The sequence below is a fragment of the Scedosporium apiospermum genome (assembly GCF_000732125.1).
Source record: "Scedosporium apiospermum strain IHEM 14462 chromosome Unknown SEQ_SAPIO_0099, whole genome shotgun sequence".
NCBI classification, from domain to species: Eukaryota; Fungi; Ascomycota; class Sordariomycetes; order Microascales; family Microascaceae; genus Scedosporium; species Scedosporium apiospermum.
In genome coordinates this window covers 610433-634393 of record NW_015971800.1, presented here as the reverse complement: position 1 = coordinate 634393, position 23961 = coordinate 610433, and the positions used below count along the sequence as shown (strand labels likewise).

General features: G+C 52.1%; 4 protein-coding genes and 4 pseudogenes across 4 annotated transcripts; 7 read left to right on the top strand and 1 right to left on the bottom strand.

Annotated features, from left to right (window-relative positions):
- Window positions 1–933: 933 nt before the first annotated feature.
- Window positions 934–2872, top strand: SAPIO_CDS5626 (uncharacterized protein; the record flags this gene model as incomplete). The annotated part of the gene is made up of 3 exons (XM_016787916.1): window positions 934–1044; window positions 1155–1242; window positions 1341–2872. The coding sequence occupies 3 exons, from the start codon at window positions 934–936 to the stop codon at window positions 2870–2872; spliced, it is 1731 nt and encodes a 576-aa protein (XP_016642231.1).
- Window positions 2873–7756: 4884 nt separating this feature from the next.
- On the top strand, window positions 7757–8833 carry SAPIO_CDS5625 (annotated as a pseudogene; the record flags this gene model as incomplete).
- Window positions 8834–10124: 1291 nt separating this feature from the next.
- SAPIO_CDS5624 (Histone acetyltransferase GCN5) lies at window positions 10125–11564 on the bottom strand (the record flags this gene model as incomplete). The annotated part of the gene is made up of 3 exons (XM_016787915.1): window positions 10125–11174; window positions 11309–11430; window positions 11552–11564. 3 exons carry the CDS (start codon window positions 11562–11564, stop codon window positions 10125–10127), a joined length of 1185 nt encoding a protein of 394 aa, XP_016642230.1.
- Window positions 11565–12042: 478 nt separating this feature from the next.
- On the top strand, window positions 12043–12424 carry SAPIO_CDS5623 (uncharacterized protein; the record flags this gene model as incomplete). Its single annotated transcript, XM_016787914.1, has 3 exons — window positions 12043–12181; window positions 12257–12311; window positions 12379–12424. 3 exons carry the CDS (start codon window positions 12043–12045, stop codon window positions 12422–12424), a joined length of 240 nt encoding a protein of 79 aa, XP_016642229.1.
- Window positions 12425–12614: 190 nt separating this feature from the next.
- SAPIO_CDS5622 (DNA repair exonuclease rad1) lies at window positions 12615–13685 on the top strand (the record flags this gene model as incomplete). The annotated part of the gene is made up of 2 exons (XM_016787913.1): window positions 12615–12780; window positions 12862–13685. The coding sequence occupies 2 exons, from the start codon at window positions 12615–12617 to the stop codon at window positions 13683–13685; spliced, it is 990 nt and encodes a 329-aa protein (XP_016642228.1).
- Window positions 13686–14743: 1058 nt separating this feature from the next.
- Window positions 14744–15001, top strand: SAPIO_CDS5621 (annotated as a pseudogene; the record flags this gene model as incomplete).
- A 5594-nt stretch (window positions 15002–20595) lies between these two features.
- On the top strand, window positions 20596–22665 carry SAPIO_CDS5620 (annotated as a pseudogene; the record flags this gene model as incomplete).
- A 1029-nt stretch (window positions 22666–23694) lies between these two features.
- SAPIO_CDS5619 lies at window positions 23695–23961 on the top strand (annotated as a pseudogene; the record flags this gene model as incomplete).

Sequence of the window (23961 nt, the reverse complement as noted above, 5' to 3'; positions counted from 1 at the left end):
GGTGACTGTGACGCGGTCCCGCAACGACCAGCCCTGCTTCCAATGCCCCCCGCAGTAGCCCACGACATTGGAGAACGGGATCCGCCACCACGCCGATTCCATCATTGCTCGCGGGCGAGACGCAGGCCGTGGCAGTGGATGTGGTTGGTTTTGGGCCTGCACGTGTCAAAGCCACCCGCGGCCAACGATTTAGCTCGAATTATTCACTGGCCAGGCCAAACCAAGGCGGAGCGCCAGTGTGGGCTGACGGCTGGAAATAGCACAACTGCAGAACCCAGCAATCCCTGTGCTCTCCAGCTGCTGCGCCAAGATCCGCGATATCAGGATCCATAATAGGATGAGACCGGAGGAGCTTGTCCATTCTCCCCCCGCTCAGCCAACAAAGACCCCATCGTCACATGGATGAGCCCGAGGCCAAGCCAAAGGCCCAAGTTCACTTTGCAACAGCATCCAGGCAGCAGAGGGAAGGGAACTTCAAATCCGAGCTCGAAACGGGCAAGGGAACAGATGGGGACTGCACTTCGTCCTTGCATTTTGTACATTTTGCAGGATGACAACGGCCAATGCCTGATCCCGACGGTTGCATCCGCGATTATTTAGGTTCCCGCGTCGCCTTCATCATACGAACAAGTAAGTGTCCAGCCCTTCCCGCCATCGCACCAAGTCCTTTTCAGGCAGAACCTCCGACCGCACATTCTCCCTCTTTCCTTTGACTATTTCCCTCAAGCGTATCCTTCTCTTTTCTTTTCCTTATTCATTTGAAGGCGCCCGCTCTTTTTGAAATTCTTTTCTTACGGGGAATCTCTCAACATATCAGAGCTCTCTGTACGACTACAAGCAGAAATCTCCGCCACTGGATCCCTCTTCGATTGCGATCCATCCGCTGGTGTGCGAAGTGGGGTTGACGTCAGCAACGACGATTGAGCTAGCAACATGGCGTCCCAAACACCAGACCCAAAGACCTATTATGGCTATCTATTTAAGGAGGATAGGGAGCCGACCGAGACGTTAGATGCCCTCTTGAGGGCCATCGCCCGGTATATAGTATGATCTAGCCCTTGATTTCGAGATGAGGCAGTCGCCAGCGGCAGTGTCGAAAGCGAACAACATGGCTGGCCAGACTCGACTAACCGCCACCTTTTTGCGCTTAATAGAGTTTGGAAATCGACGATAAGACGCAGACCAAATTAACACCCAAGAAAATAGCAGCATACTACCGTGCTGCTGGCGGCAATTATGACAGTAAGTCAGCGCCACTCATCATCCCATTCATGGCTCACCTTTGCGGTCTGCAATTCGTGATGTTGGGGTTATTGACGCAATACTCTCTCTACGTTTAGGCTTATTCCTCAGCATGGAGGGCGAGACGATATCTTACATCTTTAGTACAATTGGATGCCAGCACACGCTACAACCAGTTCCCGAAGACGACTTCAGACCTCCGTGCATACCAGCTCTAACGACCCGTGGCTTCGTCCGATGGCAGTCTGTCGAGCTGCTGTTGTCGCCGTCCATAAACGTTCCGCTTCTCCAGTTCGCAGTAGAAAACTGGCACCTGAAGCATCCCGATACCGGGGAGCCGTTCCCTTCTCCGCTACCGGCCGAGGCCTTCCCGAGTGAGCCCGACAAGAAGATTAAAAAATGGTGGGAGGACAAGTTGGAGTCGTTCAGGGAGCATGACCCATCCGCGGAAGAGGGGCCAGAACCGGAACCAGAACCTGAGCGAGAGCCACGGCCACATGTCAAAACGAAATCGCCCAGTTCGTCCGGATCGCGGACCTCCCCACGGCGAGCGAGAGCTGTCCACGTGAGCAGCAGCGATGAGTCGGCGGAGAGCGAGCCTATTAGGGGCCGGCCAAGAGGCGCTGGAGGCGTCAACTATGTCTTTGCCGAGCGTCCGGCCCCAAGGCATCATCCTGATACCTTCGTCTCTCCCACGTTCAAGGACGAGCACATCCCCCAGAGGCGTAGGAGCCTTTCGATGCGCACATCGCCCACTAGGCGCCGGTCCCCCGATATCCCCCGGCAACGACCTTTGAGGAGGAAGCCTAGTCCCAAGGTTGCGCCCGTCATAATCCCTTCAGACGAATCGCCAAGCCCGACGATGCGCTCGAGAGCAACTTATGGCAGCGATCCAACGCTACACAAGCTCCCTCTGCGGTCCTCCGTCCGCCATGTACCGCCTGGACACGGATCGCCTCACCATGGGTCACCTCACCATGGGTCGCCTCGCAGGGGTTACTCGCCTGGCTTGCGACCCCCTGTTGATACTAGGCACGACGATAGACGGAAGAGTTTTCCATTTGGGGGAGTAGATAAGCTGATGAACACAGTCTCGAGCATGCTCTCAAGAACCCCCGAAAGGCGGCGGAGTTCATCGAGGACAAACTTGCACGGGGCAAACAATTACAGTCGCGATGACGACTACGGACACCGCCTTGATCGACACTCACCTGATGCCGACGACTCCGACGCCGATTCTTCTGAGAGAGGGCGAAGGCGTAGGCAGAAAGAATGGGAGAGGGATCGAGATCGAGATCGGTTCAGGGCGGAGCCGCGTGGCAAAGAGAGATATGATCTGGATAGAGACCGCGATTACGAGAGAGATAGAGACGGACTTCGAAATAGAGGTGATGGCCTCCGAGAGAGGGATCGAGAGCGCGAGCGCGAGAGAGACCATATTTACGACGATAGACCGCTACGGCCGGCGCCGCGCAGGGGGAGTCCGTACCGGCGCATGACAAGCCATGATGCAGAGAGGAGGCACCCACCGGATGATTGGATGGAGTTCGAGGCAGAGAGAGGTGCACCGAGGCATGGGCCTCCTAGGAGGCGGAGAGAAGGGCACGCCTATCGTGATGGCAGAGACTAGGAATATGGCTTTTTTTGCTTCTTTCCTTTTTTTCCACTTTTGCGTTGATACTGTTGCATCCCCCGACGATTTTGGTGCTACCAGCCACATTCACAGGTTTTCATAGCTACGCGTTGGGAAGCGAGCATATGTTACGATTTGGCTACGATAGGTATACGACTTGGGCATGATTATTATGAAAGGGCAAAAACGGAGTTATAGTGAGGATGGTCATTTGTGTCTCGGACTCAAAATTGGAGATACGGAGAGCATCTACATAAGTTTAGTACAGTTCTTGGATGTATTTATTTTCGCAATCTGTCGACGATTGACTCAGGTCCCAAGATTCGCCTCGCCGTTTATAGAAAGATAGCTAGATGAAGTCTTCTTGGACGTTAAAAAAAAAAATCCAATGATGATGAGGAACTTTTTTTCTACATGGCGTTTACCTGGGGAACGCTGAGGACTGGCGTGGCAGGACTGGTCTCACTTCACCTTTTCCGAATAGCCTGGCGAATGGCGAGGGCAGTTATTACGTGTCCTGCCCCAAAAAATCTGTGTACTCGAGGAAGAGCAACACCAACCAGTCTTCAAGGCGATCTTTGACGAAGTAAGGCGAGCGACGTTTCTTGCTTCATCCAAGTCAATCAGCAGGTAGAGGATGCGGAGCGGGATCTAGCAATAGTACGCCCTCGATATAGGGTCACGGCACACACGCCTCACGGAAGAAGGGGCACAAAAAAGAAAAATCAAAGACGACGATCTATCGTTACGAGACGGGGCGGGGGCGGGAAGAGGGGGGGCAAGAGATTCCCAAGATCCTGGGCAACTCGGGCGGTGGATGTTCAGCACGGCGTCTCGCTTCTTCTCTCGGCTATTGGGGATGTTTGGGTTTGTTTGGTATTCACCCCTTGCTTATTGGGTGCTTGGGATGTTTACTATTACTATTTTTCCTTCTTTTCTTTCTTCTTTTTGGCATGTTTGCTTCATTTGTCTCACCCTTTTCCCACTCGTAAACGCGTGCCCTCGTTTTATTCACCCAAAATGGATGGATGCGAGAAAAAGACCTGCTTGATCCGGGGGGGTGAAATCGGAAAGGAGGGAGGGCTAATTTTGCACTTCGTAAACTAGAAGCGGGATTTAAATCACAGTGAGAGGGAAATAGTTTTGGAAACGTCAGTTGGTTCGGTCGCTTGCGTGGAAGGGGCAGTGGTGGGATGAGGATCATCCTGGGATGTTGCAGATCTGGAATTTGCTGAAAGGCCGAAGGGCTCGAGCTGGCAATCACGGTCTCGGCGATGGTCTTGGTGTAATACTCCGTACGTGTGAGCGTTGAGTAGGTTGCACTTCGTGGCATTGAGAGATCCAGGGACCACGAAATAAATCCCATGAGAAACGTAGTGATAGGGAGACGGTAGGACACAACATTGAAGGCGGGGCGGTTGCATCTGCATCACAGAACTGAGACGACTGGTCGTTTTTTTCGTAGGTAAGCTAATTAGTATGTCCTCCGTTACGACCGGTTCAGCTGATCAGTCTGAAAAGTTGGTGGGGAAGAAAGACGGGTCGAGTCGAGAACATGGAAAATGGCAATGCCGTGATGCTTGAAGGACTTGCCTTTGGCCTCTGCTAGAATCTAGATCCGGAAATGGTCCTGGTGCGCATGCGGCGCTAGGAACATTTCTAGGCTTGACCGCCGTTTTTTCTGGACAGCGACTCTCCAAGTAGACGACCCAGTTCCTATTGTCCAGTTAATGCCCCACCATCATGACAATGGTGTGGTGTACTGAGGGTATTGCTTGTCTGTTCTGTCTGTGAGCAACGAGCCCAAGGACCTATGAGTAGAGTCGTCGGGTTCTTGTTATGATGGTCAGCCATACCAAGTATCAGGGGGATCTAAATACTCCCTAAGGGGAGGGGAGCCAGGGCATGGGCATGAGCATGAGGAATAATGAGTCGCCCATCGAAGACAACAGTTCTTAACTGGCTGCATTAATGGTCAGGTTCTTGCCGCCAGCCATCCACCGGATCCAGATGCAGATGTGCCTCCCCTCCCCCTCCATTCCATTGGATTCCCATTTCCGGCCTCCGATAATTTATAGATTGCGAGGTGCTAGTTGGTAATCTAAGAGCGGTATTGTCGTGCACGATACCGTCCTGGAGAAACCTGGGTGGGTGTCATTTTCTCATCAACAATCAATCTGATCGTTGCTGATGATGCAATTGGCAATTTGGATTACCAGCACACGGTGTTGTGATATATGATTACCCCTCCATAATCGGATGCTGGATGAGGCGTGAAGCAGTCTCCGTCCCTCGAAGGCTTGGGCCTGAGGCATAGCAATGCACGTCATAGTAATATTAACCAAACTGTTGAGTATGGCCTCAAGTGATTTGAACATCCGAAGTTGTGTAAGCGATTTGTGGGCTACTAAAAGATGGATGGACGGATCTTTCGTGCTGAATTCTCTCGAGCGGAGGACGGCTCTCGGTTTGCTTTTTGTTGTTTGCTGTAGGGTAGGACTTGGTATGGCTTGTTTCCCTTGAGTTGGCTCGAAGGAGCGGGCTGCAGACTTCGTCGTGGTGAAGGTTAGACTCACAAGGAAGAAGAACCCGATCTAGACGGTCCTCGGCGCCTCCACAGTTTGACACGCAACGCAACGCAACGCAACGCACCACACAGGTCAGGGCGACGGGCTGCCTGCCCAAACAGCTGTGAAGTCATCCCTCGCGACTTCAACGTTGAAGTTGCCTTTTTTAATAGGAGGAGCTAAGACTGCCAACAGCCAGGCAGACCAGGGGTTCATTGTCGTCATGCATTCTCTTTCCCAATCACATATCAGCTCAGGTTCCCTCACTTCCCTCACTTCCCTCCATGGTCATCCAAGTCATCATCAAATCGATGTGTGGATGTGTGTGTGAACAAGTATTCCGTACCGTCTCGTCACTGGTCGGTTCAGTCTGCCCTGCAACTTTCCGCTGGTTCCCTCGCCGTGCCACCAACGACCCAAACTCTGCCCCCTCCAAGGCAATCAGGCGCATGTCATTGGCCGAGGACTCAACCTCCACAGTCTTACGGAGTCCACCCTGTCTCATGCCTCAGCACGCCCACAGACCTCAGCCACCGAGACAGGAGAGAATTGGATGAGGAGAGGATGCAGGACGGCAGGACCTGGCTTGGCTTGGCTGGTCGGGGCCTGCGATTCGACTCGACTCATTTTCTTGTTTGGCAAACCTCTTTCAAAGACGGGCGAGCCCAGACCAACCAGACTGAACCACAAGAGCGCAAGCTCCGAACACACATCAATTGACGCATCTTTTGGCGCGCTCCACAGGTACCAGTCGTACTAATACCCAATACATCAGACCCAACTTCGAACGCACCTGCCACCCTCCCTTTCCCCCCGGTTCCAGTCCCGATTCCGATTCTGCATCCCCAACCTGGCTCGCTCACACATCTGTCATACTCAGAAGGGGATAAAACATGGTTGTTATGTGTTATACAGCGAATGGAATGTATTATCGTACCAGCATTTTTTTCCCAGGGTCTCCGCTTTGGGCTCATATCCGTTGTTGGAAACACCTGCTCAGCCCAGCGCAGCACAGAGAAGCACAGAGGAGCAAAACCTTGTCACTCCTGACCTATAATAATAGTATTGATTCGTGCTTGTGCTGCTCACGTAGTTCTCGACTCTGATCATCTTTCGTTCTCTGTTCTTCAGTTTCTTTGCTTTACCTCCTTTCCCCCTCTTCCACGTCAACTCTCACCATATCCGGCGTACCCATTGTACCCATACGTACAATATCTCCTTCAAGTCGATCGTTAGCCCAAGGCGCCTTCCTGCACTCCAGATCTCCCAGCTTCTCCGTCTCCACTCTAGGTCCGGAGTGCACCACAGAGGTGCACCCAAGCATCGCTGTTGCCTCCTTCTGCCTACGAAATAGGTACCTTCCAGTCTACCTTCCAGTCTACCTTCCAGTCTGGTTTGCCTCTAGCTCCTTCCATCTGCTTCCTGGTCTCACCTGCCCCTGCGCCAATCGGTCTCCGAGTACGAAGTAATACAAGTACACTAGTTTCCAACTATTTTATGCTGCCGCCCTCCTCGATCCGATCTCATCCCAACATCGAACCCACCAAGACCTCTTCCCCGTTATTTACTTTGTCTGTCCCCGTCACCTACCCTTTCCTGCTTTTCGGCCTTCCCATTCTCTTCTCTTCCTGCTGCTCCTACCTTGTTTCATCTTGACCCGATCTCGTTCTCTTACTCGCTCACCCACATTCACGCTGGCGCCAACAACCAACCCCACTAGGCCTCAAGATTGAACTAACACCTCACATTCCACATTCACATTGAAGCGCACCCAAAATATTCATTAGCTTCCTCTCTCAAACTGCCCCGCTTGTTCTTATCGTCTCGTCCCCCCCCCCCCCCCCCCCCCCCCCCCCCCCGCTCGTGCCCTCTTCGAAACTAAAACCGACATTGTGACAACGCAAGTTAAACCTTTTTCGGGACCCCTTTCGCACGAACGGCGCAATCCGGGCTCCTCCGTGGACCTTTTGTGGAGCGTAACCTGAGTTCTGCAGTGGGTGTTAGTGCAGTCTCATCTCAAACCTACCAAGTAGACTGGGAGGCTTGGTCGGCCTGTCAGATGCTAAGCCGCACCCAATCCACGACCGGCCTGATCTAGAAGTCGCAATCACACGTTCTCATGCGTTCCGAATTTAGAGCCTAGATTCGCATTGAGTAGCCTCGAAAGTCCCTTTTTAAATACCCACCGACTTGCTCCGATCTACGGGCTTCGTCGTTCTTATTCTTTTCAGTTCCAGCTACCGCGAGCAGCTTTCTCCTTTTTCGACAAACCCCACGGCTCAACCCAGCAACTCCTCAGCACGTGTATTTCAACATGAAGGGCAGACCAGTCGACGAGCTCGTTTACGAGTACATGTTCCCTAAGCCCAGGCAAAACGACCCGCCCAACTTCAGCGCTCTTCTGCAGAGGAGTCTCATTCCCGAAGTGAGGCAGGAAGTGCATTCGTTCTACGGACATCTAGACACTCCCGAAGCGAAGTACCCTGGCCTAGACTACTGCCACCCGATCCACCGCATTCGTTTGGGCCGGTGGGCGTGGCACAGGCGGCTCTTCCGCGCGTTCGACGCCCTCCGCCTTACACCCTACGAGATTTCCAACTTGACAAAGTGGGAAGGCACGAAATGGGCGAAGGAGAGATATGAGCGGGAACAGGGCGCTCCCATCCGCGATACCGCAGCCGACGGGTTCCCCGACTGGGTAGAACCCGAGAATCGCGTCCCTTCTCCGCTAACTCCGACGGTCGAGGAAGCGCCGTCTGTGTTGTCGAACGAAGCCGAGGAGATGGATGCGACATTAGACGACGCCGATGCCGATTCCGACGAGGGAGGCTACGACGAGAGCGATGAGACGCTGGAGAGTGTGGGGCCGGTCCTCAACGAGCGACTCCGCGAGCAAATTGCCCGGCGGGAAGCCGGCGATACCACAGCGGTCCTCGACGAGGAATGGGAGCAATGGCTGAAGAATGCGCTCGAGGCCGGCGAACTGCCTGATCTAGCCGATGCGATCTCTCAAGGAGCCTCGACGATTGCAAGTTTCGTGCCCCAACTCTCACTATTCCCGCCTAGCATGCTTGAAGCCGCGAGGGCTGGGCAGTGGAACGAGATACCCGACTTTTTGCATGGTACACTGAGAGGAGTGCTGCTGAGAGAATTGACGAGCGGCCAATCTTCCACGCCCACGACACCGACGAGGACAAGTACGAGCGCGAGCACGAGTACGAACACAAATGGCGAATCCGCACCGAGACAGGTTCCGGCCATGCAACCGCAACCCCCCAATCCCATGCATCACCAAAGACAGTTCCACCGGCACAATTATAGAAGCTATTCCGATCTCCGGCTTCCTAGCTCCAACCCGCTGCATAGGACGGCACAAGCCCGCGGGTCGTAGACGCCCCGGCCGGTTCAACCTTGTCATTTTTTTTTCCCTCGCCTTCTAATGATTTTCCTTTTCTTAAATTAACCCTGCATCAATATATTACCCTGCCTGCACGAACCGATGACGCCTTTCCGCGCGTTCCCAGGTTGACCAGAACCAGCCCACCATTGCCTCCCCTTTTATTTATTATTATTATTGTTTCTCGTGTTCACTAAGCACAGCCTGCACCGTTTCCAAGCGAAATCACATGGGGGAGTTTTCCTTTTTTTTCCCTTTTTTCTGGGTCTTCGGTAATGAAAGGATCAATAGATGACGACACAATGTTTTGGGAGGAATTTGATTGGGATGGGGATTTTTTTTTTATTCGGCGGGACACTCCTGGCCCTTTGCATCCTCGATTGCTCCCAGCTTTTATCCCCTTTTCTTTTGTCTCCCTGTTTTTTTACGCTATGATAAAATGAACAAAATTCAACGACGAAAGTATCTGATTATTGTGCCTTGTTTGCGTGCGCTCCTTGCTTGCGGCTGGCCTGTGATTGTTGATCCTCGGTGGCTGTGGGGGGTTGACCGAGTGGACTTCGGGGGTGGCGGGGTGACTTGATGTGATCAAGAGTTCTCAATGCGACACGGTCAGCTGGATCATGACGGCTCAGCGCGAGATGTACAAATGATTTCAATGTTTTCAGCACCGTTTCCTGGAAGGGACTCCCTTGCCCATCTCATTTATTATGCTCGTGATTCACCGAGAGACACCGATATAAAGCCAAAGTTTCTCAGGGGTTCGGGTGGTCCGGTCTCGCTTCTCGTAGGCTCACCGTATTCATTTGATACTTCGGATCAATCTTGATCTTATTCACCACCACAGGTCAAGCGATGGGCTGAACCAAGTCCACAAAGCAGACCGGAGAGTTTACGCCGTTCAGCCTTCTTCACGTAGTTCTCCAAGTTTCAAAACCTCTTCCAAGGGATTCAATACCAAACATTGACGTCTTTCTTTCGTTCAAGGTTTCGTTTCATACATAACTCTTCTCATTTCCGTATATACCCGATCAAACCCTGATCTTGAAGACTCCCTTTTGCAGCCAAACAAGAACATCCACAACGCCGATACCATAAAAATGTTGTTGTAACCATTTACCCTTTACCATCCCTGACTATCCATGCGCCATACGTGAGAAACTGAGAGAGAGAAAAAATGACGCGAGGTAGAGGTTAAACGGAGACCGCTAAAACAAAATAAAAATAGCAGGGAAGACAAGAAAATGGCCTCAAAAAAAGTAACGAGGAGCAGAAGGGTGAGGGTTTAATAGGGCTCCAGGTGTGACCACTCGGGAACGGCCTTGATCTGCTGCCACATGTACTTTTCAAGCTTATTCGCCGACTTCGCGTACGGCGTGCTCTCGTTATTGTACCGCCGACAATTGTCGAAAATAAGCTTGGCGTCTTTGACGAAGTCCTCAGGGGTTCCGTATTGGTCGGCTTCGAGCTTGCTCTCCATGGTACTCAGGTCCATAGGCTCCTTGATGACATCGTAGTAGTCCGCCACGTCGTCCTTACTAACGGGATGCAAGAAGGGCCAAGCGGCCTGGTGGTTCTGCAGATCGTTGAGGAGGTGAAGGAGTTGGTTGTAGTTCGGTCCGTGGCGAGGTTGGCGGGCTAGCTCGTCCATGTCGGGGGACCAGCCCGAGTTCTTGATGGCCTCGATGGACAGGGGATCGATGGATGTGATGCCGTTCTTCCATTGTTTCGGCGGCTGGTGTACGATGTGGCTCTTGCTGTAGGCGCGGATCTTGGCCTGCACGCACTCCTTCTGCTTGAGGAGCATGCGGCCCATCTCGAGATATCTCACGCGCGGCAGCATCGAACACTGCATGATCGTCCCGCCCTCGTAGTCCTTGATGTAACCCATCCACACGCTCCGGTCCAGCGTGATCTCCTTGGTGAAGCCCTGCTTCTTGAAGTAGCCAATCGCATAGTTATCGGCATACGTTAAGAAGTGCATCACGTCGGACGTCGCTTTGACATAGTCTTTCAAGTGCGACATGAGATGCGCGCCATATCCTTTTACTTGCTGGTCTGATGAGATGGCGCAGAAGACGATTTCGGCGAATTGGCGACCTTTGAAGGGCCGGTATGTGATTCCTCCGACGACCTCGAGTGGTTTCTTGACGATGGCGATGGATAAGTGCGTGCGGTCGTAGACGAGTCGCGCGATGTAGTCCTTGGGCATCTTGGGGAGCTGCTTCTGGAAGATACATTTTAGGCCCGTGAGTACGATGAGGCTTTCGCGGTCGCCATCGTTGTTTACTACGCGGAATTCTATCTCGCCGTTGCGCTCTTCGATGACGGCGGGCTAGAAGAAAGAGAGGAGAGGGGTTAGTATATAAGAAAGAGGGCATGGTCGTGCATTTTGGGAGTGTGAATGCGTGAGTGAAGATATCGGAAATGCGCCGAGGGCAGGGGAGCGGCGCGTCTTCCTTCGCTTACTTTTTCGGGGAAGGGAATTGGTTTTATCGCGGGTTTCTGTTCTGGTTCGGCGGACTCGCTGTGCTTAATGCGCTTTGCTGCCGAGGGCGATGAGGGCTCCTCTGTCGCTTTGCGCTTGCTGTCTGGGGGAGTTGAATTGGCGTTAGCTTGGCGAGCTGGGCAGTTTCTTTATCTCCACACCAGAAGAACAACCGCTAGTCGATGCTGCATTTTCGGGAAAGGGAAACATACTATCATCCTTACTGGCTGGCAACATTGTGACACGGTTTTTTTCCGAGAAGTGGACGTTTCCTTTGAGGGGATCTCGAAGTGAAGTTGACGATACAAACGAACACGGCTTGTTCCGCATCGAAGGCGAGGGATATGTGGCCCGTGCGGTGACGCCTTTGCTTGAAAGCAGGAAGGAACAACCAGTTCAAGTTCAAGTGAAGATTTCACGTGATTTACTTAGCTTTGCATATGTAATCCAATGCATCGTCAAACTGGCACTAAATCATTTTCGGAATGGACACGTTCTGGAGCTTGCTTCATAGCTGTCCATACACATGTGCAGCTCATCGTGGGATTGCCTTGCGTGCGTGGAAGAGACAATCTAGACCCTCGACATTACGCAACCCCAATCAAATCATCTTTCCTATCCACAACGTCCCCATCGAAGAGCAAGGCGCGCTTTAGACCTTAGTATTCCGCCGGCGCTTTTCGAATTCTCTCTACGCCCTCGCCAATCGAAACACATGGACTCCTCTCTGGTCGAAATCTGGCAAGCTGCGCAAGGCAGCCGGTTCAATCCCACCGTGGGCAAGGATAGCCAGTTTCTCGTCGCCATTTTCCTGGTTCTCTTGGGCCTTGTTGGTTTCGGATCCTTCACTTTGAGTAGGTCGATCGAATACATTTTTGGTACCATTTTGTCCATTGCATGTGTAAAGACTGACACTGATGGTTCTCCAGACCGATCGTTTGCCAACATTGCCCTTTTCGGAATCCCGTCGTCTCTTGCGCTTGCGTACGTTTTATATGATTTTGGGCAGGATTGCCTCTACCGCGCGGACTTGCTGACATGTTCTTCCTAGCTTCGGAGTGGTCTACATGTTCTGCGCTGTGGGCGTTTACGTATAGAGAATCAGATACCCCTGGGTCTTTCGAAGAAGGGACCTTGCCAGTTTTCGGCGTTGTATTAATAGAGAGCGAATTTACTGAAGAACGAAGAAACCAAAAAAAAAAAACCAAGGGATTTTATTTTTCATCTCCCAATACCTTCGCCGAACATTTATCACTCCCCAATCTCCTGTGATCGTCTCCTGCGAGGATGTCTTCCCCTCGACAGCAGACACGCCCGATCCTGAGGGCGATTACGAGCTCAACCCGACCTTTATACCAAATATTGCGTTGCATCAACTTCTCCAACAAGGTCCATGTCGAGATATCCGAGGGCGGCATCCGGTTCGCGGCGGACAATGCCCGAGTCATGCAGGGTAGGACACATTCTCTCCCACCCTCCCCTCTCTCTCTGGTTCTCATTCGTTCGGACTCTAAATGCTAGTCCGCACATCTAGGTTCTGCTGTGATTGATAAGACTCTCTTCTCTTCATACATTTTCCAGCCCGCGAGCAGTAGTCAAGATGGCGAATCGGACGACGAACAGCCTCCACTCCCCTCATTCCAGATCAACCTGGGATTCCTCCTAGAAACTCTACAAATCCTAGGATCCATGGACGTTGCCAAGAAGTCGGAGCCGGAACGAGGGACCATCCTATCCTACAATAGAGGCGGCGCAGCTCCGTTTAGCGACCGGGCTCTAGGTCTTCCGGGAACATGTACGCTCACGTACGCGGAGGAAGGAGCACCTCTCAGCATCACGATTGAAGAGTTTGGGGTCAAGACCACCGCCAATCTAGTCACGTATCTCCCCGAAATCCCCGAAGATATCCCCTTTGATAGAGGTGACTTAGCGTTCAAAATCATCATGCAACCACGTTCACTCCTCGATGCCCTCGCTGACCTGGCAACCATGGCGCCCGAGAAGCTCCTAATTGAGGTGTCTGATACGTCTCCTTACCTTACGCTCTCGACAAAGGGCGGCGACTACGGGAGCTCGAGCTACGATTTCTCCAAGGGGAGACATCTCTTGGAGACACACGTCGTCCACGAGCGCTGGGTCCAGTCGTTCAAGTACGACTTCATCAAAGCGGCGAGCGAGGCCATGCGCATCGGGAACAAGGTGAGCTTCCGCGGCGACAGGCAGGGGGTGCTTAGCTTGCAGTTCATGGTGGAGGTTGAAGGGGCGGGCTCGAGCTTCTTGGACTTTAAGTTTGTGCCGTTTACGGGGTATGATGGTGAAGATGAGGAGGAGGGTGACGCAGCGGATCTGTATGATTGAGATGGCAATAGAAACGGGTCCTCGAGGTGTTTGTCCATGCGTGCGCATTTTGTGTTTGATATGGGATATGCTTTTTTGCCTCATATAAATAAGGGGAAGAGATCCATCTATCCATATTTCTATGAATCAGTTCGGCTCGGGGTCTATTAGGATTGCTTTTTGCGAGCACAAGCGACAGCCGCGAGCGCCATATCCCTGCCTCAGAACGGCGAGATAACTCGACCGCGGGAATGTATGCCGTTGGGCTTAGCTGAAGATGACTTGCAGAACAGCTTTATCTCGAGAATAGTTTGGCCTTGTCCAGGCACTATTCATGCACGATGTCCACCAATACGAGCCTGGTTTTGAGCCATGGCGAGCTCAACGGGGGCGAGAGCCGGGCTTTTGAGACAGATTGAGCCGAGACACGACCGGACTAGCACCTGTCTTACGATATCTCGTCGAGATATCGCCTTTATTCCTCCTTTCGGGCAGGAAGTTCCAGGGAATGTGTGTGCCGAGATTGGCGATTTCTGCTCTACCTGTAGTCTACGGTGTACGTTGACGGCCATGCTACTCGACACGGCTCGCACTATTTGGGGGACTTATATTGATGCACTTGCAGTGGATAGGAGGTGTGGGTTTGGGACTTGGATTCAAGACAGACGTCACCGGGAGAAGGGCCAGTCATACCGTAGAATAGTTTCCGTGCTTGTGTAGGGACGAGACATTGGCGATACATGAGCGGGTCTCCAAGCTATGCCCAGCTTGTTTTATTGATAATCTTTTTTTTTTTTTTTTTTTCTTCCTTACAGGACCGAGAAGCAAATGGAGATTCCGGACTCTTGTAGAAACGAGTGAGTTAGTACTACAAAAAGGGCTCCAGAGCCTATGGTGAGGCGATGCCCAATAGTCTAGCTTCAGGACTTGACGCTACCTTCCTTCACCTTGGCCCCTTTGATATATGTCGAGCTTTTTACGGATTCATTCACCATCGGTCGCGAGGCCCTTCATCACCACTACCGTCTCAGTAACACTCCCTTTCTGATCTCAGACTCGCCCCCAAAGAAAATCCCACAATGTCCAACAGTCCCTCTCAGTCCCGGTCCTGCCTCCCCCTGACCGCGGCCGCATACTGGCTCGGCACCCTCTTCTACGCCCAGTTCTTCTCCTCCCCCACCTCATCCAACGGGCCCGAGCAGCCCCCGGGGACCCAACATGCGTACCCATCGCTACCAGCCTTCAAAAAGGCAGCCTACATACCCCTGCACGCGGGTATATCCTTTCTCAAAACCGCGACTCCTCGATTCATGCGTGAAGCCAACGCCATTCTTTGAGACCATCCGTATCTTGGGGGCCGAAAGCGAGTTTTTTTTTTTTTGGGGGGGGGGGGGGGGGGGGGGTGGGGGCTATACTGAACAAACACTCGATATGGTTTGCACATTGAACGCACCAACGGGGCGTCTACCAGGACACAATGGTCCCGGACTTGTTTTTTTTCTAAAAATCTGTTTGAAGGAGAGACCGAAATCCGAGAAAACTCAAACCAACATGGGGGACCATTGGGGTCCAGTGGCTTGGAGGCTGGGTTTGTTTATATCACAACCGGAGGCGGCACCATGTTGGGTGGCACTGCAAAAATGAGGCCAGGCCGACTTCCCGTCTAGCGGATGGGAGTAAACTTTTGTTTAGAGAATAACAGGTGGTGAGAGGGTGAGGGTCCTGTGAGTGTTGGTTCTTCTTGATGGGTTCGAGTCAGGCGATGAGTGGGCGGGAATAACGCTTGATCGTATTCACCATCCCCCTTGCATCAATATTCAATATTGTCGCACTTCACAGCCCCGAAAAGACTGGCGGTGTTGTCTTCAGGACCAACATTGTACCACGAGATGTTATCAGTTGGGAAGTAAATTTAGCCAATGCTCCACTCTAGTATTTTTGAATAATTAATATGTAAAACTACACCACGATTAAGGATCACGTTGGAGATGGGCTCTAGAGCATCATGATATCATCAAAAAAATCCACCAGTAATCTGCACACAAGGCGGTGCGGATACGCTTTGAGCTCTCTCCGCGTCTATTCTTAAACTACCTACACTAGGCTTTTTCTTGTTTTGTGGAAGCGCGGAGCAGCGTGGCTGAGTCTTGATCGGTCCATCCTACCACCGGGACTGCGGCAGGCAAAATATCCCGTTCATGCCAGTCATTCCTCGATTTAAGCGCGTAAGCCTCGATTGTTATCGGATGAAATATAGGATTTCTTACTCGGGAAAAATAGGATTAGAAGAGTGGGCATCCTGGGAGTAACCTAGGATGGTTTAAGGCTGTTATAATTAGATCTACCCGCTGTATGCGTACATCTGTCTAAGCCCAAGCAATGCTTTGACTTTTCAACGTGGCCTGGCCTGGCCATAACCCTGCTACTGAGTAGATACAATGCATAAATAATTCTTTTTGGGGGGGACGGAGTTTGGGGGAATTGGTTTGACAAGATGACGTCGTCAAACAGGGTGAGCCTTGCATCTCGTGGTCTCGGCTTGGGGACCATCGAGCGAGATCGAGCCGACTTAACTCTGATCCCGAAATGATACTCCTCTGCAAAAACGTAAGAGATCTCTCGTGCTTTCAGAAGCGTGTCCCTCGTCCGAAAGTACAACCCTTCAGGTCCACTATCCATCTCCATCTCCATCTCCATCTCTATCTCCATCTCCATCCCCGGCCCACGGGAATACCGTTTCCGTAATACGGGGTGAAGCTTTTTTTGGTTTGGCTATCTTCTTGAAATTCGCTTCAATTTGTATCTGCCAGCTCGTCCCTGTCAATATAGTTCCACTCGGATTTTCTGCTCAGGGATCTGTTTGCCTGGCGACGTGAAGCAAACCGGGGCAATCAACGGGCCCAGAAGAATACAAGGATGCATATCACTTGAGAGTCCGTAATGAAAGGAAAACGCCGGATTTGTTTCCTTCGTCAGTGACGACGATTCCTCTGATGATTGTTGACGGGCTGCACCTTTCCGCGACCGGCGCATAGGCCTGGGTCGGGTCCCGTTTGGCCTGGGCGGCGGGGTGCGGCACAGGCGCAAGTTTCTTCCGCAGGTACTGTGTGGAGGGAGAATGTAATATCGATCGATCATACATTTTGCAGTGGTTGCCCTTATGAAGAGAGCCGGCGTTTGGTGGCTTCGGGATCCTGGCCTTTCTGGAGACATGGGTAGTTTTCTGGTCTTTTGCTTCGCACTGGAAAATTAGAGATGTGTGGAGAAGATGGCGTTTCCTTCCTTGCAAGTCGCGGCTCTTGTTTGGCGATCCTTCGGCGCTGATGCGCTTGCTACTTCGTAGATGGACCCTAGAAAAAGAAAGTTGCGACTTGGCGCGGACGAAAGGATTCCCGCCCGCGTGGCTGTGAGAAGCCGATCCTTGGCGTTTCTGTTTCGACAGTGGTTACAACCTTCTCGATCTCCGGGGGTGTTATCGGGCCCTCCCGGCCATGGGATTGATAGGATTGGAGGACATATGAAATATATTCATATCCCCAGACATCTGTTTGACAGTACCGAGTCTTTAGAGCTCCGTGTTTCTTCTAGTTCGCTCCAAAGGGTGCCCTGCAGGTCCACTGGTACGTGTAAATTGAACGAGAGAAAGTCTCTTCCGAAAAGCTGGCTGGAGAGAGATTTAAAGTCGCAGGAGTCATCAGCTACCAATACGACGCAGCAAATCGATCAATATCAATTTGATCTCTATTGATGCACCTCGCCGCTCGTCTGCCCCATCCTGTGATACCCTCGGATCCAATGAAGGTTTGGCAAAGTCGCGGTCCGTCGATAAAACGTCCTGCACTGGCCCGAAACGCGGCACCATTTCATCTCGTTTTTGTTCTTCTCTACCTCTCCTCTCTGGTCCCATTCCTTGCCTTGTTCTCGTAACTCCTTTGACGTATTAGTTTATCTTAAACGCTGTTGGACACTACGTTGCAGATGTTAGGATTGGGGGAAACGGGGCAAGGCACATGATGCAAGGACTGGGAGAGATACGAAACGCCCGTCCGGCTTCAGCAGCCTTTGAGATCAATGGCTGGCGATGGAGATGGTTCAATGGTCCGATAGAGCGGGCCACCCTTCGGCCTCTGGGTCCTTGATCCCTGCCAAAACTGAGGATCGTCAGTACTACATCAGTACACCTAGTGTCCATTGCCCCTCACGACGAACCCGTTATGGTGACCGAGGCCAGGAATGAGTGTGTATGAATTGGAAGAATGAAACGACATCATCGATACTAACAGGGAACTACTTTGCACAGTTTCCGTACTAAACTGCGTCGTAAATCGTCAATGATGCCTTGTTCCAGGAACTCGTGCGCCGGAGTTTTTGGTTTTCATTCCTAGTGCTTTCCATTCCTCGGTATTTCTTATTTCTCAACTCCAGCGGGACAGGGATGGAAAGGATGGAGCCGAGCAGAAACTAACAAGAGGTCGTGGGGGCCAGAATCAGAAACGTGCTCGCTTCGACTTGGGGGGCCCAACAAGCTTGAGAACAGGCATGGGGACAAGCACGAGGGCAGCAAAGCGGAGCGGGGGAAGCTGACATTGAAGTTTTGTTTTATGATTTTTTAATTGACAAATATTTATTTATATTTCGTATTGAAAACAAGGGACCTGAGAAGAAGGATGAACTGGGAAGACTTTAATCTGGAAGTAGTTTTGAATGGGGAGCAAGTGTCCAGTCCACGAACCTCACAGATCGATCAAAGCAATCAAACGCACGTGCGCTCTTCCAACGATCCGCTCTGTCCACTACTTTGTAGTGTAGACTCTTCTATTCTTCACTGTTGCAAGCCATCAATTACATCCTCTGTTGTCTGTCGAGAGAGCATCACCCAGCCACCAGACCTTTCTAAAATAATCGACCCAGTTCCACATTCAATGGCCCCCAAACGACCATCACAAAGAAACCTCTGAAGAGGGCCTTTTTTTTTTTTTTTCCCTGAAATCAATGGCACTCTGACAGTTTTGTACGTCGTGATACCGCCGATTCTTACTTTTGAAGTTGACAGGAATAGAAACGTGTTGGCTCCCTTGCCAGGCTGGGTCTGGTCATCCGCCCCAGTCTCTCGCCTCCCTGCAATGCGGTATGCGCAGCCCTCATCGCTACTTGTACTTTCTCTGCGCCCCACCAGTTTATACTTGGTAACATCGGGGAAATCTTTGTCTGCCATATTACTGCGAAATCCTCAGTATAGTGTAGACGAGGCACGAATAGCCTAGCACTGCTACGCTACTGTACCGATGAACTATTACAGTAACGCAAGTCAACTATTGCGATGTGGCAAACCAGGGTACGAGCCATGATCCTAGTTTGGGAGCACGTCCACAAAGTTCCCACAGACACAGACAGGATCTACAAAATCAGCCTTTCTTCAGGGAGACGTCGACACCGAAGTCTCCGAAATCGCGGGTTCTCGTACGCAAAGTAACGGAGAAACCAGAAAGAGAAAGCAATCCATGTCGACCAGTTCCCAAGATGCGCTGCCCTTTGTTTCGCCAACTGATCCTGGAAATAGACTCCACTGGTTACACTTTAACCGCGAGTGCTCATGGACACCTTTCAAATGATGTCCTCTTTTCCCCCGCAAACAAAAACATATGCGGACGAAGCCAACATCTCGCTTCGATGGAAATAATAAGCGTTGGATCGTTGGATCGGGGAATAAAATAAGAAAGTAAAAACACAAGAATCCAGCCAACCTTGATCCTTGGAAGTAGATGGCCCCGCTCCGAGACCAACATTCCGATGCCACCTTGGCCTGGTTCTTCTGGCTCTTCTGGCTCTTTTGACTCTTCGTCCATGCCGCATCATGCTTGGCCATGTCCTGCTGAATCTTCTCTTCACCCCTACTTCGTACCTTCACGCTTGATCCACCACACCCTCCCTTTAGTTTCTTCGCTTCTTCTCTTTCTTCCCTTTTCCTTCTTCCACCCCCCTTTCGAATCCGCATGCATCCCACATCCCACACAACATTGCCCCGTCCTGCGAGTACCGTACTGCAACCCTTCCAATCTCGCCGCATACCTGCAGCCTGCCCAGTCCGAATCCGTACATGAATAGAAGTAGAACGTATTAAGAATGTAGTTTAAACCAAAAAACAGCCCATCATGTCGTTGACAGCAAGAAACGTCACGTACGAAGTATAAGCCAGTCATACAAAAAAAAGAGATGCAACACCGACCCTAAAAAAAGAAGATCTTACATCTGTTATCCCTCCCTTCGATCCCTTTCCGTTTCTCCCGATCCTCCATCTCGCCTCTCTTGATATTTTTCTTTGTTGTTGTTTCCTTATAATCGACTTGACCTCTTCCATCATTCGCCTACTTTTACAATCTTGGTCTCCTTTCTAAAAGGCTTCCCCGACCACTTCGTCCTTGCCCTCGTGCCTTACTATACTACACCAACAACGCGACTTTATTCACCGATATCCCCCTTCTTTGCCCCCATCCAAAAAAAGAGACAAGGGCCCTCGAAGAAAGGAACTCGTTAGGGCCGATAAAATCCACTACTCAGCGTTAAGCATCTCGAGTTGTGCTTATTCGAGCCACCGAAACACAACATCCTGCCCCGCCTTCCGTCTTTGTTAGTCCGGGTCGCCACACCACCACCACCACCACCAACATCGTCCCATCGTGAAAGCCTCTGGTTCCAGTCAGCAACCAAAGCACAAAGCGAGAGCCCAGCGTTCGGGTTTCACTAAACCCATCGCTTTGAGATGGCGTTGCAAAGCCCCGTCGTCGCTTACGTAGGGAGGTCTCGGCCCCCGACAATATATATAGCCCCGGAGTGCTTCGACGATGGTACCTGTGATACGTGTAGAGATGATTTTCATCAAGAACGGGACTCAGAATTTCGGAGAACTCAACTACCACACACCCATACTCACATGGCCGAACGCACACAATACCTCTTGCCATCAAAGGTGGATCGCGGCACCCCAAGACCGGTTTCCCAAAGGCTTAGGGACGGAGACGCCTATTACTCCGCTCCTCCCTCTCCTCCGCAAAAGCCCCGGTCGTCGAGCCACGCGCGCCCCAGGCAACTCCAACCTCGCAGGCCTTCCTTCGCCGACAGACAAACCTCGGTCGACACCATGGTCGATATCCTCCAAGACATCGCCAAGCCCCTTCCCGCCGCACCCCAATTCAGCCCCGTGAATCATCCCCCTCCTCGCCGGGACCCGAGGGCCGGGTTCACAAGGATATCCCAAGCCGACCGCCAGACAGCCATGAGCTCGTTAAGTCCGGACTCTGGCAACACCGCGCGCCACTCGGCCCAGCGACGGTCCTTGACGAGTTATCCCGTGGAGAGACTACGTCCTTCAAGCCCCTTCGCACGGGCCGTGTCGCCGGCCCGCTCGTTTGACCTCAGTAACAACAAACACGACTACATGGAACAGCCACGGGATATTCCCAGGAAGCCCGTGGGGAGCCCTAGGTCATTTAATATTGGTTCCATCCGAACGTTCCGGTCCAAGTCCGAGTCTGCCGTGCTCCCATGTCCACCTACACCTGCCCTCGCGCCCATCCCCACACGTGTCTCCGCCCCGGAAGAGGACAAGCGCGTGACAAAGGGGACACCACTCGTGCGCAGCGGTTCAATTACCAAGAGCAAAGGCAAGAAAAATAGGCACACCAAAAAACCCAGCTTCAAGAAGATGGACAAGGATTCGTCTCGGTGGACGTTTACGGATAACATCACCGATCTCTTGACCGGAAAAATGTTCAAGAAGATCGAGGTTGACGAGATGGTCACGCCTGAGCAGGTCAATGACTATAAGCGGAGGCGGGAACAAAGGGCCGCGTCGCAGCAGGAGGGGGAATCGGCGGAGGCGACTGAGGCGATCCCAAGCATCAAACTCGAGGATCCGGAGAGTCCCAATGAGCCCTTCCACCTCGAGGATTTGGCTAAGCGTATTGGTGCTTCAACTGCAGTTGCTGGACCCCGCAGAGATTTGCTGTTTCAGCAGGAACTTACCCATGACGTAGTTCGTCGGGACTTCTCAGTCCGAAGGAACACGACTCCCGCGGAGGACGGCGTCTCTCCTCTGACACCGGACGCATCCTCCTCTCCCGCTCCTAACCTTCCTGCAAAGAACCCTGCTCGCTATATTAACACCGACACTCAATCGCAAATGCCCACCATACCCGAACTCCTAGTGACCACTCCAGAAAACGAAACAGACGATGAGGGTGTCAAGCTCCCGATCCACGGCAACACACCAACGACGGATAGCCTTGATGACCCCTTCGAGGATGAAGACTTTGTCTTTTTCAAGTCGAACCCTTGCACTTTTACGATGCCCGGCATCCGCCACGGGCCCATCCGCATTGCCAAAGCCGGTCTCGACCTCAAATTCGACACCGAGAACACTCTCGACTGGACAGCCTTCCAGATGGCCATCATGGGCGGTGCCGGCGACTTCTTCTACGGCAGCCCGGACCTCACGCCGCAATACTCGGAGGAGGAGGAGATCGCCGACCTTAAGGAGTGGCTAGGCGAACTAGGCTTCTCTAGAATCGGCGAGCTTGTCCCCGCGCAGCCTGGTGATCGGCCTGAGGGCTCTGACGAGTCGTCCTCTTCCACCTCCCCCATCTCGGCTTCGTCCTCTTGCTACGATGACGACGAGGAAGACGACGAAGAAGATTACACCACCCTTCCGATCCCCGTCGCGCTGGACTACCCCACGGGATTCTGGAACGAAGGCAAGCCCGACACGTCCAAGTTCTCCACGGGCGGCGGATGCCAGATTAAGCGGTGGACCATCGAGGGCCATCCGCGCAAGTACAGGCGCAGCAGCTGCGAAAGCGAGACGAGTCTATCTCGGGACGGTAGGCCGGTGGAGCTGGACGCGGGCAATAATGCGGATGTTGTGCCGATGGGGTCGAATTTGGTTCATGATCTGGGCGACTTTCTTCGGTGGGAGGCCGAGTTTTGCTCGGCGGGTGATTTTTAGGCAGTCGTGGGACGGGATGGTGAGAAGAATGTGTACCTTTTTGGCGGGCTCTTTTACTTTGTTTTTCCTTCTTCTTTGGTTATCATATTTTGCTGGAGTCTTGTCAATTTTTCTTTCTCGAGAAAGACCATCCTTTTCTGGGAATTTCTCTTTTGTCTTTGTGGGTGAGGCGCATTATTGGATATGGGAAATACCCAGGGTAGATTGAGCCTGACCGGCCTTTTTTCCTTGCTCTCTTTATTTTTTTTTTTTCTTTTCTGGGAATGAGCATTGGAGTCTGGATTCGGATTGGTATTGTGGATTTTGAAATGGGTTATGGGATATAATGAGAGTCGTTTTGAATGGGTTTGAGGCGACAAGGACAATTCTGGGCATGAGAAGCTACGAAGTACAAACTTTAGGTAAATTAGAACAAATTAAAGAGACACAATGATATGAGATCAAACTCGCGTTGAAAGTATCACCGAACTTCGAAGTTGATAATGGCGATTGCTCAACTGTGGCCAGAGGAGTGGCAATGACCAAGTTGTGAAGGCCGATGACCCCCAGTGTGGTGGCCGCGCCTTCCGCCTCCAGCATCTCGAGTGTGCATGACTAACGCGGTATGTCAACGTCAACACACAATTGTAGCCTGCCAACACCAACTTCAAACATTGATTCTTCTCAGACACCTCAACTGACGTCGACTTACCCGCCCAGTGTTCGGCTCTCGGTTCTTGTGCTTCATATCACTCGACGGATTAACTCTCTAATTTCATATTTCCAAGCCCGAAGTGGTTATAAACGACTCTGAGCCTAAGGAATTACCATCAACACTCTTGGCCTTATTTTTTTTCCCTGGCGCGATCTCATCTCGCGCCTCATTCCAGAGTCTCATCAGCCCTGTCCCACAACTCATTCCACTCACATCGGACACATCGATTCTCACTCGTCGAATCAATACGGGCCGCCTCAGGAAATCCCATACGACAAACACATCTCCCCAAGACCGAGAAGACAAGAGGAAAAATAAGAGCAGAGTCAGCAATAATGCTCCGCCGCCCCGCCACAACTCTGTCCATAACGGCCGAAGACGTGGCCGCCTACGAAGACCGCCGCGCAAAAGAAGCGGCGCTGGCCGTGCGTCGCAGTCTGGCAGCCGCCGCTGGAGGACAAACGATGACCGATACGCAGATGATGGAGGCGGGCCAGGAGGAGATGATTGCGCATCAGAGGCAGCAGCAGGAGCAGCAGGGGCAAGCGCCGAGGACGAGGGATGAGAGGATTGGGGTTTCGAGGCGGGGAAGGGGGAGGTGA